General features: G+C 42.3%; 1 protein-coding gene across 1 annotated transcript; it reads right to left on the bottom strand.

Moving 5' to 3' along the window:
- Positions 1 to 10,258: 10,258 nt before the first annotated feature.
- Positions 10,259 to 13,977, bottom strand: si:ch211-12e13.1. Its single transcript, XM_047380888.1, has 6 exons — positions 13,838 to 13,977; positions 13,591 to 13,674; positions 13,341 to 13,504; positions 10,975 to 11,232; positions 10,647 to 10,853; positions 10,259 to 10,564 (listed from the first exon to the last, which is right to left on the bottom strand). The coding sequence occupies exons 1-6, from the start codon at positions 13,975 to 13,977 to the stop codon at positions 10,359 to 10,361; spliced, it is 1,059 nt and encodes a 352-aa protein (XP_047236844.1). The 3' UTR covers positions 10,259 to 10,358.
- Positions 13,978 to 15,257: the final 1,280 nt, after the last annotated feature.

Genomic DNA, 15,257 nt, shown 5'->3' with positions numbered 1-15,257 from the left:
ACTGTTTGGCATCAGCACCAATTAAAAATAGAGGGGTGTGTTTGTAAGCATCGTTAAACCTTGAATAACCCAATGAAAACAATAGTGCGTGCTTTAGTGTTTACTTTAAATACAGAGATAAAACTCTGCACTTTACATGCAACATTCGTTGGAAAAGAACACCCGTTCAACAATGGCTAGAGTTAAGAGAGTTTATCTTCAAGCGGAGGAGAAACGCAACGCGTGCCAAGATGATGATGAACAAGCAACTGCATCATCTACTTCCTCATCTGAGATACCTATCAGAATTCCCGTCATGACATACTCTACCGATGATGAGGATCCAACATCAACTTCAACAACCATGGTTGAAAATCAGACCTCGGGTCGGCCAAGAGGTATGTCAGTTCTGTGCGAAACCCCAGTGACCGTCTACCAGCATTCATCCCGTGAATTGAATGCTCCTAAGAAATCAACATACTACATCTGCAGGGTACAAAGACCCCCGTTCGACACTCTGCAGGAAGAATGGTCTTTGGAGTCATATGGCCTGGTTGGCAGCTGGGGTTATATTTTCATGTATGAAATAGGAGAGCTTTGCCTGTATCAATTGGATCAAGATTAGGTATTTAATGGATCACTGGCTCTGTGTACTCTCACCCACAGCGACTGGGCTGTGTTAAGGCTTGCAATCCTGCACCTTAATGATACCCCTGAAACAGTCTCAAAGCAGGAGAGGGAGGAAGAAGAAGAAGAAAATCAACTGTTTCCTCAACCTGTAAAACGGGCGAGAATGTTTCATATACCATCCGATGTTGAAATAGCTGAGAGAGAACCTCTCTTTAGCGCAGTGTGGGGGTCAAAAACCACAGCAAATGGCCGCTGGTCTTTTCGGGCAAGCAGACGCAGGAACAACCGGACGAGTCCCTCAGATCTGTTTGTGTTGGAGGCTTTCAATCAGGACTGCGGCGTATTCAAGACAATGCTGGCTCTGCCGCTTGAAGCTTGGGCAGAGAAGATGAGTGAAATTGGACATCGTCTTTCCGACCTTTTCCATAAGTCACGAAGTTGGATCGATGTTATGTCAGTGAAAAAAAACCTGACGTTTCCTGTTTTACGTTTAGAACGAACCCTCTTCTGAGGACACGCCCCTTCCTATGATATATATACGGGGGGATAACTGCAAGCTCACAGACACTGAGAATCGTATCATGAGAATGAGTGGACCGACACCATACAGGGATCTCTACAACCACCGAGCAGAGATCCACTTCTCTCCTGAGCACGATGAAAGCTTCAACATTGGACCATATCATCCGCCTTCCCCTGACCTCTTCTCACCATTCACCTCAACGTCCTCATTCTCGGAGAACCACTTCAGTCCTGCATCACCTACAGGATACAACATGAAATATCTACCGCTTTCTCCAGACCTCTGCTCACCATCGCCGCTATTCATGGCTGAGTCTGTAGATGCGAATGTCCTGCCTGAAGACATGAAGGTGGTCGTGGAGGAGGAGGTAGCCACCGGCTACTCACCCTCTACCGAAGCCCCTACACAAACCCTGGAACTGATGGAGGACCCTCAGCCTTCAGCAGAGGATGAGAGTAACCAGGAGGACGAAATTGACGGTTGGTTCTCAACCACCCTCATCAATATGGTGAAAACAGCGATACTTCATTTATTCAACATAACCTCTTTGAACTATCTCAGAGAAACCTGCTATGGATGTATAACGAACCACCCAAGCCAGCGTCAGCACCATTGCCTGGAGGTGTTGGGGGAGGATTATTACCAAGTCAACTTTCAACGCATCGTACGACGACTCGTAACCCCCAAACTCGTTCCTGCTATTCAGAATCTTCTGGTACTTTGACGCATACAAGCGGATGACTTCAGAGTGAAGACAATTGCCAAGATGGTTTTATATGAACTGAAATCGGTACAAGGCATCCACAGTGCAATAGCGCACGTTTATGATCGCATGGTCGAAGAGAAACATCTCAAACAACTTAACTCTGTTTCAGAGTGCTATGGACTGACAAACTGATCTCACATGTTTGATGACTTGTTGTATCATTTTTTGTTTTTTAGTATTCCAGTACTTTAATTAATCTGCATCATATGATTTTTCTTCTTTTTTTCTTTTTACTATTAAATACAATTAAAGTAGGAACATAGTAACCTTTCCCAGAAGTGTTGTTCAAAAGCTAGTAGTGTTTGAATTCATCTGCATTAATCTGCATTTTATCTGATTTTGTTTTTTGTTTTTATATTAAATACAAAAATAAAAAAAAATAAGGATAAATCTACCCTCCTGTGTGTTTTTTCTCATTATTTAACAAGTAATCGGCAGAGTGAGCATAAGGCAGAGATGGCAGGAAGACGGCTGATGAAGAAAGTATATTATAGCCCTTCAAATCCGGGAAGTTTTGGGGGTGTAGATAGGCTGAGGAGGGTTATGCAAGATGAAACGGGAAAGAAGGTTGTGGTTGAAAAAGTTAAAGATTTTTTATCAGGAGAAGATACATATACTCTACATAAACCTGCAAGAATAGCTGAATTTAATCAAGGATACTCTCTATTTGCATTTAATCTTAACCCGGGTGAGGACACAGATGCTCTATCTCCAGTTTCCAGTGGGAATTTAAGACTGGAAATGCGCTTCAGAAACCCGTTGCCTCATACCACCACGCTGATCATCTACGCTTGTTATGACTCTATTTTACAGATTGATTCAAAGAGGCGTGTGCTGGTGGATTATTATTAATCTAATCAGACATGAATAATCATGAAATTGAGAGCCTGATGCGTCATCTGCTGGGAGATTTATTTTGTGGTGTATGGCCGTGCGACCAGCTCCCGCTGCTGACAAATTCCCAGGGCCGGCCTACTTTATTGTGAACACACATCCTTCACACATGCCTGGAGAACACTGATTAGCTCTGACTTTGGATGAGAATGGTCAATCCAGCTTTTTTGAATCTTATGGATTCTCTCCGGATTTCGAGTTCTACCCGTCAAGCATCGTAACATTTTTAGAAGACAGATCCTCAAAAATATTGTATCATAATAATCAGCTTCAAAACACTCTGTCCACTGTGTGCGGTCACCATTGCATTTTTTATCTATGTCATAGAGCGTGCGGATTATCAATGCAGCAAGTGTTGTCGAAATACACCGGAGATGTGATTAAGAATAATTTAATGGTATCTAACTTTGTGAAAAAATATCAGAAATGTGTCGTTAATCAAAGTTGTACATTTTATACTCACGGAACATGCTCTTTGGAGATATTTATGGATTGTTATGGAATTTAAATTGTCTTATTTTTATTTTTTTTCATTGTTTTTTTTTTCTTATGATTTAATATTTGTGTAATGACATCATATCTTAGTGTGTGAAGTAGAGAACGAAGTTAGACTTGAAAAATATAATCAATAAATATTTTATTGAATAAAAAAAATAGGCTACATGTTTCATTTTCTTATAACGGTTTATGGTGAAAATGTAATCCAGTCTTACGAAGAGACCTTTTTGATCTCCCATCAGCATTTTTTGGATCTTCCAGCTCAGATCTCGACCAGTGGGGAGAATGAGTTATCTGCCTTCTTCTTCTTTTTCTTCTCTGCTTAACGCTGGGGGGTGTACCCCCATTTTCAATCGATGTACCCTCTGTTTTGAAACGTCTATATTCTTCACGAGCATAAGGGTTAATGACTGAAGATATAGGGATGTTTACCTCTGACAAGGTGTGTAGAAAGTCAGACCATCCTCGGGTTTGTGATGCTCCAGATTTTTTAAACGGAAGCATGAGATTTTTCAACAAATCAATCATGTGGGACCCTTTTACAACATTTCCTTTAAATACAAATTCACCTTGCGAAGTCCAACTCTCAATTCTTTTGGATAATTTCTTCAAAATGTACTCGGCATTTTTACGGTTATGCTTCGGTAGGCTTTTCAGTACTTCTGTAAGAACCTGATCCTTAGGGGCCTCGTCCTGCCCTGGGCCTTGTTTTTCTTGGGACCGCTCATGTTCAGGAACCTCTGTGTCACGCTGCAGCGTTAAACTGACCCGCTGTTTTTCTTCTTTGACACCTTGCTTAAGTAAAGTCAGATACCTCTGGAGAAGAGCATCGTATCTCTTGATTTTTTCATAAGAAGTCAAACCCGGCTCGTTTAATATCGCTCTCATTTCAGCATCCAAATTCTCCTCCGCCGTCTGTCTGATGGACGTGTCTGACTGGGTCAGACGCTTGAATTGATGAGGTGAAATGAGAAACATCTTCTGCGATGTTCTGAGAGACATTATCTCCGGATTATACCACCCACTAGATTACCGATCAAGGGAGCAAGAGCCGTTAAGATGGGGATAATAAAACCACCTCGTTGCTTTTTGAGAGCCAGCTGTTTAGTTTTTATCCCGGTTCTTTTATCACCCAACAATCTGATGATATTTTTTTGTTTCTTCAATTGTCGGTGTTGATAGGGTGATAGTTTAATGTTACCTTTTAGGATATTCAGTGCAATCTCGCACAGAGCCTGAATAAAGTCGGGAGAGCAGTGTGCGAGAATATCTTTGCGCTTCTGCGGAGTGGCCTCAAACAAGGCTCTGAATAATGGTAAATTCCTTTTTATACACGCAGACATGATGACTTACTTTGTTCTGGGCACATACACAGCAGGCCACTGGTGAGGAAGTATGCCTGTTCTCAGTCTGAAATGTTCTGGGCAGGTAGGCGTAAAATCGATGATTAAATATCCATGAGCTTCTCTCGTTGCGTCTTCAAAACTCTCCAAGAAGAGACCCTTTCGAGATGGAAACATTTGGCGGGCCAGTATATTCAGCTGCAGCTTATCTCTCGGGTTCTTAAACAACACCATATAATTAGCGTTCAGGCTAATGGTGCGACTGAACCTTCCTTGATGAAAAACATTCTGAGTCAGCATAATAATGCTCATATTTCGATGATGTCGATACTGGGTAAAGACTTTCATCACGTTTTCATCATCTGAGGCTTGAGCAATAACATCGTCTAGAATAATCAGATGATTCTGATCAGGAGGAAACAGGTTTTCATCTTCAAAAGAATGAGGTAATCCTTCCACAAAGGTAATATTTTTATTCATCTTCTGCAATTCAGCATACATGGGTTGAAAAGATGTGTAAATCCATACAATATTTTCTGGAACAACATCCATGACATGATTACAGTTTTGTAAAATACTTTTTACAAAGAAAGTTTTCCCGCAGCCGCTGGGTCCAACTATCATACATGAGAAAGGTGCTCTAAATCTAGGATCAAAATCAATCTCCTGTAAATCCATGTGACTTTTTATTTTATTTCTTCTTCTTCTTCAACTCTAATAACCGAAAGGCAGAGTTGTCCCGTCAGAAAAAAGACATCTCTTATCATACACCAATCGAAACTTTTTAAGAAATGTCGCGTTTGTCAAACGGAATCTCTTTTTATCCCTCCTGATCGTGTGCTGAGGGATTTCAATGACACCCTCACTTGACCTCTGTAAGTAGCCCTCGACCAGCCCTTTGATGCTGTCAAAATTGACCCTCTCGCTGCATTCATGCGTCTGAGTGATGCCTTTAGCACGTATCACTACTTTTTTACGGTTTTTGGTCTGGTATGCATAACTCTTGGGTCCTGTCGATGCAAACTCCGAAATGCTGTCACCATCTAACTCGTCAGTAAGATCACCCAGATAATTTCCCAATTCCAGAGGAGTTTCACCACTTTTTCTCACATAAATCAAACTGTCCGTGTCAATATAAATCAATCTGTCCTGTAACTTCTCCATGCTGCTGAGAAGTTTTAAACGTGCATAAGCGGTGGTGAATGCTGCAATAAACACATTATTTGTCTTACTTGGTGGATATATGACACGTTTACTGAAATTCCACTGCACTACACACATTTCAGGGTTGAAAAAATGAAAATAGTTAACCCTGTATTTACTCGAGAACATGAAGCTGAAAAATTCTTCAGGGTTAGTGATGACTGTGGTCTGAGACAGATCACTTCTTTGCTCAAATTTCCCCCAAAAACTGTTTAAACACAATTGTGCAACCTGCCTTTTGGCAGGGTTCACCTCGATTTTCTCAGGGTCTAATTGGATGCCCTGATGCAGTTTGTAGTCGCTTATATACTTTGACTTACTCTCCTGATGCACTGCTTCAGACGGATAGCCTGAAGCCTCCTGCTTACCTTTCAGGAAGGTGTTGATATACCCTTTAAAGATTGTGTTACTGCTCTTTTCAAAATGCCACACCTCTGTGATTTTAGCAAGACGATAACTACACTGTAACGCTTTACAGAGTTCTACACTCACCCAAACACCCGTCAGAGCTCTGTCCTCATCATTATGCATGCAGGGACCTGACTGGTTATTTATTTCAGCGCATGTGCGGCAGAGAGTGAACACAAGTTTACCTTGGGATGTTCTGTAAGGTAAAACAGGGAACAACAGGTTACGTGGTGGGTAGACCACAGCTTTGATTATACCGAAGTAGCTGCTGGGGTCATCAAAATCTTTGTAAATGATGGTGGGGTGTCCGAGGGGAAAAACGCAGTTGGCGTTTACATAAGGGTACAGAGATGTGTAATCCACATAGTGTACAGTTTCATCCGGTTCCGCTGTGTACCTCAACTTCATAGGACAGGTGCGTCCACCATACAGAGCATCCCGGGGTGATAGCGGTTCGGGTGCATTAACTTTCTCAAGAAAGCTGATCACCCCTGGGTCTGATTTTTTCATTTCAATCCACTCATGCTCCCATATGACTTCGAGACGAAGGCCGTACACAGTTTGTAACACCTTGCTTCTCTCAACAGTGGCTGCGTAAAACTGTTCAAATGCGACCGCTCTCAACGGACACTTGTCATGAGGCATGTAACACTTTTTACAGCCGTGGAAAAAACAGCCTGTAAAATTCAAACGCAACTTTGACAACGTTAATCTCTGCATACCCATCCACTGAATATGGCCCGATTTTCTTTTCACCCCTATTTAATGCATGCTCGATAAATATGGCTCTGCTGTCTGCAATCCAGCCGAGCCATTGAATGGATGCGCTGGAGAACGTTTTACTGCTACGTCTGTAGTCCAGAGGTGATGGAATGGCTAAGGTTTGAGGAGGAAGGAAATTGGTTACAAAAACCTTCATGCAGGCTGATGCTATTGTGATACTTTTAAACGGATTCACACTTGTCTCCTTAAAGAACTCGTCTCTGAATTTTAAGCATCCTTGAGAAAGAATTTCAACATCATTTTTACAATAACGAATAGCTTCTTTCTTAAAGTCAAAGACCTCTTTGCTCGCTTCTCTGTACCAGCTGCTAAACACCTGTTGTTCTTGAAGACTCATGCGTTCTACAGCGTAGCAGGATGGAGGAGGAAAAGCCCCCACATACTGGAGATGTTGTTCAGAGGAAAATAGGTGGGGAAAAAAAACCTTGCTTTGATCGGTAAAGCCTAACGCTTTCGGCATGGCACTAAGCTTCATACACATGAAGGACAGGCTACCAATGTATTTTAACCTGTAATCAGGGTCGGTTAAACAGAGAACTTTACTTCCTAGCATGACGAGATGAGGTTTAATGCCTAACTGCAGCATTGCGGTGAGGATCAGGTAGCTATCGTACCCACGCGCGTTGTGCGCTATTAAGGTGTAGCCTCTGTACATCGGCCTCCTGAAATGCAGGAGAAATTTTTGGGTGCAATTCAGTCCATAAGCATGCCATTTATCACCTTTCAACGTTTTAGCACAGACCAGAAAGGGGGTATGCACGCCGCTCTCATTGACGAGGCATTCGAAATCATAAAAAATCAGTTTATCATCAAGCTGATTAATTGCACTGCAAGGCAGAATGTAACACTTATGATCATCGCATGTAATGTCTAGGCTGGGAGGTACATTTTCACCGCAAATACTGCATTTTACATGACACACGTGTGGTTTATTCGGTTTACTGATTGGAATAACGTATATCCGTTTGCATACTTTACAGTTTTACCAACTCACAGTCACTCATAGGCCTTTCAGCACTATTTCTGATGCGCGGTTCCCTGTGTCTACTGAAACATGAGGAATTACGACAGATTCTTTGACAGCCTGCACAGCTTACAGGATTGCTAATCTCTTGCATACATTTATATGTTCGACACACTGGACAATAACCTTCACAATGGTGTGTATTGGCATTCTGATAGCTGGCGTAACAGTAATTACAAATATATCTGCACCCCATAAAACCTTTGAGATTTTTTATCCCATAGTAATGACCTTGAAATAACAGCGAAAACAGAGGGTTTGAACGATCAGGGAAACTGGTCTCAAATTTACACAGAGCAGTAGAGCCCGTGGTTCTGTGAAACACTACAAGTTTTCTCTTCAGAATGGTTTCAAATTTACCAATATCACTAAAGGTAACTGCTGTTTGCTCGTCGAGGCCTGCCTGATGCTGCCTTCTCCTCCCCTGTTCTACAGCACGGTGATCCGTGAGCTCAGGATCAGAGACGTGTGCGAGGCTGATTGCAAAACATAACTGATTACCGGTATTGTTTATAATATACAAATGACGCATTTTCTTATTAAACAGTTCACAGTCTAACGTTCCTGCAGCTTTACGCTTAGAACCTCCTGCTGGGTCATTAACAACCTGAAGAACAAATTCCATGTTATTATCTACAGGTATATTTGCATTCGATTGTACTAAATCGTCGAGGAAGTTCTCGAAAGCAGGCAGGATCATATTTCCATCATCTGTAACAGTAAATGTGATGTGACGATTGAGATTTTCACCCACTAATTCCAGCTGCACAACGTCGTTGCGTCTGGTTAACGATCTCGCAGCGTCGGCTAATTCAATTATAATACGCATGATGTCTGTATAGAATGCGGCTAAATCTGGAACGTTACTTGGACAGGGCGGCGGTATGGTAAAAGGTCTCCTTATTTCATGGTTATTAAAATGTTCACGTTCAACCATGGGTGGAGGATCTCGCCCTATTTGATCAGAACTAACCGCTACCTCCGTATTGAAATGACCCCCGTGCTGATCTGCGGCAGGTGACGTTGAAGGATTTTGATGACTGTCAGGTGAATCATTTTGCTGAATGCTGAGTGGAGACGGTGCTCTATTTAAATCTTCAAGAGCCTGATTGATTACGTTTAAAAAGTCACCGTGCTAATCTTCATTTATTACATTTTCACTGTTAGCAGGAGATGCATTTAAAACGATGTTATCTGCTACTTCTGCATTAACGGGAATTTCGTTAAGTTCAATTACTAAATTTCTTATTTCATCCAGGGCAAGTCTGATTCGGTTATCCATTTCTATGAACATAAGAAAAACAATAATAATAAAACTAACCTACAGAAAAAAAATAATAAATAAAACCTACAGAAAAAAAAACAAAAAAACACAGTGATCAGTTCAGTTTAAAATCACCTTGATGTCACCAAAATGCTTCTTTAACAGAATCTGACATGCTGCCAGAAGCGTTAACGATGAGGCCTTATTACGAAGATCCCGTGAGGCTGTAGAGACTGTCTTCCTGCGCTGTCCGTTTCTGTAGCCAATCTGTCCTACCATCAACGTTACTTGTTAATCTCATATTCATCTTACCTCTTTTACCTGCTTTCCAGTCTGTTGACGCAGAAGCTGAAGGTTTTCTCGTTCCATCGATGTAGGGAAGCACAATCTTTTATTTACTTTTTTTAGGTCTTTTCTATTTTGAACTGATTTAGACTGGCTCATATATTCAACAAATAGGTCCTGCTGTAAAGCAAAATGAACTTACAGTTCTGTCAGGTTACACAGTTCATTTATTAGGATTTCATGTGACAGGTCAACATTAAGTTGATTATACCTTTAAAATATAAAAGGATGCATGTCTTTTTGTTTTTAGATGTATTAACGCCTGAAAAACATACAGATTATTAATAACACCCTTAAACACACCCCTGTGTGTTTTAATTGGCTCATTTAAGGTCTTCCCCGTAACACCCTTAAACACACCCCTGTGTTTTATTTGGCTCATTTAAGGTATCGCCCCTAATGACGACAACCAATCAGCATCCACGGTTACCCCCCCTTGGACACACCACCAGCCCACATGGCCCCAACCGGAAGTCCCGCCCTCACCGGAAGTCCCGCCCACCCGTCAAAAAGTTTGACGAAAGGGTGTACTTAAATTCTCTCGCAATGAACCAAAGCAACTTTGTAAAGAAGGGTGGTCAAAATTCTACACAACAGCCATATGGAAAAATTGGTTGTACTTACAAAGGGTTGTTCACACAGAAACAGAACCATCACAATAAATCAAAACGTAAGCATTTCACAAGATTGTCAATCATCTACATTAATTTAGCCCTAGAGATCAGTCCCACCATTTGAGCGGTGCTTTGTCCTTGCAGCTGCACCTGGAAACGTATGTCCTTATCAGCAGACTGGCCTAATTTTTTGCTGATCTCCCAGAACCTGATCGTTATTTTTCCCGGCGCTGGCTGAGTCTCCTTAAACTGGGCTGTGATGCTGACAGGAGCTGTGATGATTTCAACACCTGGAGGCACAATAGAACTGTGGCATTTCATTCACCTGGCTGCAGATCAATCTTCTACATTCAGTAATTGGCTGCTTCCTACCTTTGTGTTTTTCTATTTCAGCCAAGCAGACCGACAGCATCCAGAAAGCTGGTGCTGTTTGAGACTTTAGGCTGCAGAACATGGCTGGCAGAGAGAGAAGGCAATGGGGGGAGTAGTCAGTGAAGGACCATACACACCGCAGCCCCGTTGTCCTGGGAACTCTGATCTCCACCTGCTTCAAATTTTCTTCATTAGCTGGTTGCTCTTCTAGAACAATAAATCCATATGTGTCAAAGAAGAGTAAGAACACAATGGCCAAGTCCTCAAACAGGACAGTTCAAATGTTGCTTCTAAAAAGGGGTCTTTACAGAGTATGAGCAGAAATCACCATAGCAGTGGTCACACTTGCTGCTGTTCCTCAGTAAGTCTCTGCTGGCTTTGTGATGCCTGTCTTTGGACAGCAGTGTTAGGACGCTCTCCCACACTGGGCATCCAGAACGGGATGTAGCAGACAAACAGACATCCACCTCGACCCCTGCATCCGTCTGCTGATACCCCTGGACTGTGACTTGCAGCAAGAAAGGACCCTTCTTCAGCTCATCGATTGGCTGAAGGGTTTTCAAACTTTGTCGCACACGGACTAAACCTAAAAACAGAAGGTTCTGATGGGTGAAATACTGGCATCAGTGACGTCAGGTCTGATGAAAATCAGCAAGGCTCGGCATTTGCCTTGCAAAAGTCTTTCATCATGATACAACCTCAGAATTTAAACTGTTTAGTTAAATTTTAATGATAGTCCAACACAAAGAATTGCATAATTGTAAATAATATTTGGTTTCCATTTTTTTACACATCTAGACAGTGTTGTGCATACTTGTATTGAGGTCCATTTACTTGTTTAATTTAACAAACTGCCTAATCTACATAAATCTTAGTAATATCAAACAGAACGTTATTCCCGCTGAGAGACGCTGGTGGCAGCATGATGTGCTAAGGATACCTATCTTCAGCAAGCTCAGGAAGGCTGTTTAGAGTTTATGAGAAGAGAGGTGGAGCTAGATAGAGGTGTAAAACCACTTTCAATTTAAATGAATTAAAAAAATACTTTATTAATCCCGAAGGGAAATAAATGTTGTTGGAGCTCATATTATGAAGGTTTCTTCAAAGAGCCGTTGTAGATGCTGATGGTTGTGGGCAGGAAGGATCTCCTGTAGCGCTCCGTCTTACAGCAGATCTGAAGAAGCATCTGACTGAAGACACTGTTGCTGTAGGACAGTCTCATGAAGAGGATTCTCAGGGTTCTCCATAATGTTCTTCATTTTATGAAGAATCCATCTTTCCACAATGATCTCCAGAGGTTCCAGAGGAGACAGCCTTCTTTATCAACTTGTTGAGCTTTTTTAAGCCCCTGGCTCTGATGCTGCTTCCCCAGCAGATGATGGTAAAGAGATCACACTCTCCACAACAGACTTATAGAAGATATGCAGCATCTTGCTGCAAACACCAAAGGACCGAAGCTTCTTCATAAAGTACAGTCTGCTCTGTCCCTTCTTGTAGATGGCTTCACAGTTGCATCTCCACTCTAGCCTGTTGTCCAGGTGAACACCGAGGTATTTATACTCCTCCACCACCTCCACTTCTTCTCCCATGATGGAAATAGTGTTTGACCTATTCCTGTTTCTCTTAAAATCTACAATCATCTCCTTTTTTGCAAAGACGGATTCTTCATAAAATGAAGAACATTATGGAGAACCCGGAGCATCCTCTTCATGAGACTGTCCTACAACAACAGTGTCTTCAGTCAGAGGCTTCTTCAGATCTGCTGTAAAACAGACCTCTACAGGAGATCCTTCCTGCCCACAGCAATCAGCATCTACAACGGCTCTTTGAAGAAACCTGCATAATATGAGCTACAGCAACATTTAATTTCCCTTTGGGATTAATAAAGTAGTTTTGAATTGAATTGAATTGAATTTTAATTATTCACGTTCAAGATGAGATGATTGTTTCCACACCATGCCACAAAGCGGTCCACCAGATCTCTGTACTCAGCTTCTTGTCCATCTCTGATCCACCCCGCAACTGCAGAATCATCTGAGTATTTCTGCAGATGACGGGAGTCTGTCTTGTACTGGAAGTCTTTTCACTGCAATTAGAGCTGCAAGTCCTTCCCTACAACATAACTCAAGCTCAGTCAGATTGGACAGAGGGCTTCTGTGAACATCATTTCGTGGACGTCTCAGTTGTTTAACGAATAGATTCTCCCATCTGCATCTGCACTGTGGATCTCTGCAGCTCCTTACCATGAGCCCTCTGGCTACTTCCATTTGCCTGACTTGTGACTGTAGGTGGACGGCCATGTCTTTACAGGTGTGCACGTGTCTCTAAGTTCTCTAACAAACCTCTGAGACAACACCTGAATTTATACTGAGATTAAACTGAATTGGACGCTACTTATTAAATAAGACTTCTAAAGGTAATTAGTTGCACTGGATTTTATTTAGGGGTGTCATATAAAGGGGGGTAAATACAAACGCACCCTCAACTTTCACGTAATTTGTAAAAGCTTTAGAAAACCATGTATCGTTTTTCTTTGTGCTCGTCTGTCACATGAAATCAAAATAAAATCCCTGATGTTTGTGGTTGCAACGTGGCATAAAAAGTTCAATTGTTATCGATACTTTTGCAAGGAACTGTATGCATTTGTTCATCTAGTCCGTCACGTTAGACCTGCTAACGTGTTTATTCTCATACCTGCTGGGCTGAGCCTAAAGTTGCCATCAGTTAACAACATGAGCATAGGTCTGGAGCAGAGAACCTCCGGGAAACACAGCGGGATGTCTCTGTATTCAGTGTCCGGGTAATCCCAACCATATCCTGCTGCGCCGCAGAACCTCCTCAGCAAGGATCTGTCCAGCCTTAAAAACAGCACAGATACACGAACTTAAAACGAGAGTGTCCAGCAGCCTGGCTTTCATTTGAACTGCTTCGTCACTCTGCTCACCTGCAGTTAAGGACTGTGTAAACAACCGCACGCGCCCTGCTGGCGCGCGCTGCGTACAGGTGACCTGTTCTCCGCGTCACAGCTCTGCTCAAGTATTTGATGTAAAGATACACAAAACTTGGAAGTTTGTCGCCATTCAGAGCCGCTTTATGCAGCAACTTATGAGAGCGGTAAATGTATATATAGCCTAAGTACACAGAACATAGAGATAGCGACGCAGCAATATAGCTTTGCGTGTTGCCCATACCTCTCAGACTTTCTTGTTTCAACTTCGAGGTCACAGCGTTGGATACTGTTGTATTCTACGGCAAGCGCGATGAGACATACATGCTCGAGTATTTCGCAGTGACTGGTGCCTCCTGTAGCAGTAAATGGAAAGCAATACATTCCATAGCGAAGCCGGTGTGATGACAAGGGATTTTATTTATGCTTTCAAATTACAGCTATCAATCAGACTACTGTTCATTATAAACTAAGATATTTTTCAAAATAAGAGCCGCATTCATATGTACGCTCACCGGTGTCTTTATTTGGTACACCTTCCTAGTACAAGTGTTGTGCCGCCTGGTTGGACCCCCTTTTGCCTTCAGAACTCCTTTAATCTTCGTGGCATAGATTCAACAGGCTACTGGAAACATTCCTCAAAGACTTTGGTCCATATTGACATGATAGCATCACATAAATGCTGCAGATTTGTCGGCTGCACATCAATGATGTGAATCTCCCGTTCCACCACATCCTAAAGGTGCTCTATTGGATTGAAATCTGGTGACTGTGGAGGCCATTTTAGTACAGTGAACTCATTGTCATGTTCAAGATACCAGTCTGAGATGATTGGTGCTTTATGACATGGCGCTTTATCCTGCTGGAAGTAACCATCAGAAGATGGGTACAGTGTGGTCATAAAGGGATGGACATGGTCAGCAACAATACTCAAGTAGGCTGTGGCGTTGACACGATGCTCAATTGGTACTAAGTGGCCCAAAGTGTGCCAAGAAAATACCCTCCCCCCCAATTTTGGTGAGCCTGTGCGAATTGTAGCCTCAGTTTCCTGTTAGCTGACAGGAGTGACACCCGGTGTGGTCTTCTGCTGCTGTAGCCCAGCCGCCTCAAGGTTCGACGTGTTGTCCGTTCAGAGATGCTTGGTTGTAACGAGTGGTTATTTGAATTACTGTTGCCTTTCTATCAGCTCAAACCAGTCTGGCCAGTCTCCTCTGACCTCTGGCATCAACAAGGCATTTGCACCCACAGAACTGCAGATCACTGGATATTTTCTCTTTTTCTGACCATTCTCTGTAAACCCTAGAGATGATGCAAGAAAATCCCAGTAGATCAGCAGTTTCTGAAATACTCAGACCAGCCCGTCTGGCACCAACAACTATGCCCACTTAAATCACCTTTCCTCCCCATTCTGATGCTCTGTTTGAACTGCAGCAGATCGTCTTGACCATGTCTACATACATGGCAGCCAATCACATGAGTTGCTGCCATGTGATTGGCTGATTAGAAATTTGCGTTAACGAGCAGTTGGACAGGTGTACCTAATAAAGTGGCCAGTGAGTGTATATTGTATTATTAAAAAAGGTTTTTAAAGGTTAAGGAGTCCACGTCTGTGATCAACAAAGGGTTCATTTGGATTTGCACAATAAAACCCAACGTATACTCTT

The sequence above is a fragment of the Girardinichthys multiradiatus genome, chromosome 12 (genome assembly GCF_021462225.1).
Source record: "Girardinichthys multiradiatus isolate DD_20200921_A chromosome 12, DD_fGirMul_XY1, whole genome shotgun sequence".
Lineage (NCBI taxonomy): Eukaryota > Metazoa > Chordata > Actinopteri > Cyprinodontiformes > Goodeidae > Girardinichthys > Girardinichthys multiradiatus.
This window is presented reverse-complemented; position numbering and strand designations above follow the sequence as displayed.